This window comes from Bison bison, unplaced genomic scaffold (genome assembly GCF_000754665.1).
Source record: "Bison bison bison isolate TAMUID 2011002044 unplaced genomic scaffold, Bison_UMD1.0 scf7180017864341, whole genome shotgun sequence".
Classification (NCBI taxonomy): Eukaryota; Metazoa; Chordata; class Mammalia; order Artiodactyla; family Bovidae; genus Bison; species Bison bison.
This window is the reverse complement of record NW_011494913.1, coordinates 1,619,058-1,623,031: the sequence shown is the minus strand read 5'-3', so window position 1 is coordinate 1,623,031 and position 3,974 is coordinate 1,619,058. Positions and strand designations below refer to the sequence as shown.

At 55.4% G+C, this 3,974-nt stretch overlaps 1 protein-coding gene across 1 annotated transcript in view; it reads right to left on the bottom strand.

Moving 5' to 3' along the window:
- Positions 1-552: 552 nt before the first annotated feature.
- CDHR1 (cadherin-related family member 1) overlaps positions 553-3,974 on the bottom strand; it is a 21,240-nt gene continuing 17,818 nt past the window's right edge. Inside the window, exons 15-16 of the mRNA XM_010854374.1 lie at positions 2,137-2,394; positions 553-1,549 (exon numbers count right to left, since the gene is read on the bottom strand). Coding sequence (XP_010852676.1) covers positions 989-1,549; positions 2,137-2,394 — 819 coding nt within the window. The 3' untranslated portion in view covers positions 553-988. The remainder of the gene's footprint in view (positions 1,550-2,136; positions 2,395-3,974) is intronic.

Genomic DNA, 3,974 nt, shown 5'->3' with positions numbered 1-3,974 from the left:
GACACGGCCAGGGGAAAAACACTTCCTTTTTGTGCTGTCTTGTACTTGGTTAAAGCCCTCATCACCCCTACTTGTTTTGATCCTCACCCCAGGCCTGTGAATAAGGCTGATTCACGTTCTTCATTTTCCAGATGAGAAAGAGGATGAGCCTTCCCAAGGTTATCACACGTCAGCAGAAGAGCTGGATAAAACAGAAGTCTCCCCAGATCTCAGCCCTGCTCTGTCTCAAGGACTTCTAGCGGGACAGCTCCTAAGGGTACCTGCTGCTCCTGCGGATGTCTCTGGGGCAACCAGCTTGGCTCCAGCCATCTCTGGGCCCAGGGCAGCCCTGGCTGGGGCAGCTGCCCTCACTCCCACAGAGTCCATCTTATAACTCTGTGCCCCTGGTCCCGAGGGGGCACAGCAGGGGCGCCCAGTCTCTGCTCAGACCCCACCCTCCACCCTCCAGTGGCTTTTAGGCGCAGGCCCACAGTCGGCAAGTTCTCACCGCATCCTCAGCCTCTAGCTGCATCTGGTTTCCCACAGCCTGCAAGGTTCGCTGACCCTCAGCCTTAGTCAGCCCCTGAGCCTTTTTCTGCTCCTGCTCTTAGCTGGAGGCTTCTGGATCCAGGTGCTAGTCAACCTTGTCACGTGTGGCCAGGGCTCTGCTCCCAAACTAAGAAAGCTGGGGCCCCAGCAGGACCCAAGCGACACTGTGAGGTCTGGAGCTGGAGAATAGAAGACGTCAATCTGGCTCCTTGTTGCTGCCCAGCCTCTGCTGTACGGGGAGCGTTGCACATGTGCCGAGGAGTTGGGTGATGGGTAAGTATTTCCCAATTGCAGTTGTAGCCAGAGGAATAAATCCTTTGCCCAAGGCACTGTCCAGAGCCCTGGTTATGGGGGTTACACCATTGTACAAAACAGGGGTGACCCTAAGGAGCAGAGTTGCGGAGCGTGGCCCAGGCATCAGGGCAACTGGAGTGGGGAGAGAGGGGCCACAGGACACAGTCTAGAAGTAAGCTTTGCTGTGTAGATTCTTCTTCTCGAACTTTTGCCTGAGCTCAGAGACCAGAGCTGACTGGACGGGGCTTCCCACGGCCTTGCGTTTCGCCACGGCCCTGGGTTTTGGTGATGGTTGTTGGGGCTGCTGAGGGGCAAGCGAGCCGGAGACGGTAGGCACCGTCCAGGGGGCCTGGCCCACGCTGGGTGCCGGGCTGGGTGGCGGAGGGGGAGCGGGGGCCTGGGGGGCTGGTGTGCTTCCGCGGCTGTTGTTGTTGCAGTTCTCATTGGGAGGAGCCTCTTTGAGCACAAACTTGTCAGCGGCCTTGGTCCTTCGGAACTTAAGCCACTCGATGCGGACGCTGCGGGGTGCAGGGCTGGGCCGCTTGCGGAGCACTCGCCGCACCGGCTGGACCTTGTTGGACTTCTTGTTGCGCCAGAAGGTGGCGGTGGAGATGAGGACCGTTATGGCCACAATGATGGCCATGATGCCAGCCAGCACACCCACAGCCTTCATGGGGTTGTCTTTGGTCTGCATCAGGAAGGCGGCCATGGGGCTTCGGGACAGCATCTGGAAGAGAGGTGCCCAGAGGACAGAGGAGGGGCCCTGAGCTCCCTTAGGCCAGATGGTTTTAAGCTCTCTGGGGTCAGTCGTCCCCTAGAGAATCTCATGAGAACTATGGGCTTTATTCCAGAAAAAAAAAAAAAAACAAAACACACACACACACAGAAAAAATACAATGCAGGCTGGATTGGATGAGGAACTCCTGTATTAGCTAGCACTGCTTCCCTTTGATGGGGGTCGGGGGGTTCATATCTGCCCAAGTGTATTAGGAACCTCTTAAGGGATGACTTCCTGCCAGACACTGAGCTGAGAACCGCACATGATTTTACTTCTGCCTTTCAACACACATGTGAAGGAGGCATCGTGAGTCCCATTTCACAGGAAGGGGAAAGACTTAGCAAAGTCACACTGCTACAAAGTGTTGAAACTGGTATTTCGACCTGAGTCAAAGCCTGTGCGTTGGATGGCACAGGTAGTCTCTGTGAGCACTGGGTGGGTGTCTTTGGAGGAAGGTGGTCTTTCTCTCTCTGGCCATGTTGCAGGGAGGTCTGAGCTGGCCTCTGACCAACCCTCTACGTGGGCTTTGTACTCACCTCAGTGTCTACGATGTCAATCTTGAGCAAGGCCGTGGTGCTGAAGGATGGGGAGCCACGGTCCTTGGCCTGCACCTCTAGGGACCACGTGCGGTCCCCATTGGGCGTGATGTTGTGCAGGGCATCCAGGGATCGGATGGAGTTCTTGAGCCAGATCTCCCCCGTGTGTGCGTTGATGTCGAACACGTTGGCCGGCTCTGCGTGGGTGATGGAATAGTCCACTAGGTTGTTGGGCTCTTCTGCGTCCTGGTCTGTGGCCTGTACACAGGGAGGGAAAGGCGGAGCTGGACTCTGAGGGTCCTATTTGTGTCCCCTGGCTGAACCGACAGGTCATATGCGGTTTGCTGGGTTGATGGGAAATGGCCCTAATCCTATTTTGAGTGAGTGGAGCTGGGACAGGAAGTGCATGAGCCGGGTCTGTATACATGTGCTGTATATACATGTATGTATATATACATGTATATACAATGTATATACATTGGCTATATACATGTGCTTTCAGTCTCAGAACAAGCCCCTTCAAGTCAGTGCTGGTAAGAAACAAAAAGCCCGGAGGCTGAGCGTCTTGAGTAAGGATGGAGAGGGAGAAGGAGGGGAGCTGGGGTCCAGAGTCAAGCCTGTTGGGTTTTGGGGTTCATGCTTCCTCCATGTTGGGAAGGCAGAGCAGTGGAGGAGCAGTGCTGTGAAAGCAGGCAGACAGCTGTGTGAACTCAGGCCAACCAAACATGCCTGCTGCCTGAGCCTCCATTTTTTAATCTGTAAAGTGGCAATAATATCTTCTTTCTCAGAGGTTAATTCTGGGTGGAGGTGGGCATGGGGGTATACAGTGAAAATGTTAATCTCTAAGTCATGTCCAATTCTTTGTGACCCATGTCCATTCTTTGCGGTCCCATGGACTGCAGCCTGCCAGGTTCCTCTGTCCATAGAATTCTGCAGGCAAGAATAGTGGAGTGGGGTGCCATTCCCTTCTCCAGGGGATCTTCTTAATTCAGGGACCAAACCCAGATCTCCTTCATTGCAGGCAAATTCTTTACTATCTGAACCACTAGGGGTATATAAAGTACCTTAAAAATCATTGCCTATTTCAGGAGTCCAAGATATTTGAAAAGACATTCTTAAGCCACAGCGCCACTTGCAGCTGCAGGAACAAAGGTTTTTTTTTTTTTGGTCTAAGAATGATGGACATTTAGACACCAGCACCAGGCTCACACCTGGCCAGTGCCACACCAGGGGTGGGCAGAGCAAGGACAGAGAGGAAGGGAGTGGGCACTGCTGGGGCAACGGCCAGGCTGCTGGTGTGGGGGTTGCTGGTGGCTGCTGAGGGGAGCAGGGAGGAGTTAGCCACAGTGACTCCGGAAGTGCCAGATCCAGGATGGCCAGAGTCAGGGGCTCACGCAGAGCCTGGCATCGTCATGTGGTTGGTGCCCACGGAGGGGCAAGGCCAGCCTTCAGTCCATGGTGAGAGAGTGGAGGGGCCCGGCAGGCAGCAGCATCTCCAGCCAGGTTCTGAGCATCTGGCTAGCAGCTCCTGGATACAACAGCCGGACACTGGGCGGCCTGGTAAGCTGAGTCATGGCTTCTAGCCTGTCGGAAGCTCACATGGGGAAATGCCGTGGGACCCTGCTTCCCCAGGCCAGTCACTCCTGCAAAGCTTGAAGGGAGGGTCCCCATGGGGCTCTAACCAGAAGCATACACAAGCTGCCAGCATCGGGTCCACAGATCCTCTCGGACAGTACTGGACGGGTGGCTGGCTCCCACAGTGGGCCCGAGATACTAAGGCAGGAAGCTACCTAAGCCCGCTGGGGCGGGGCAGGGAGAGGACAGGCTCCGAGGGCCCT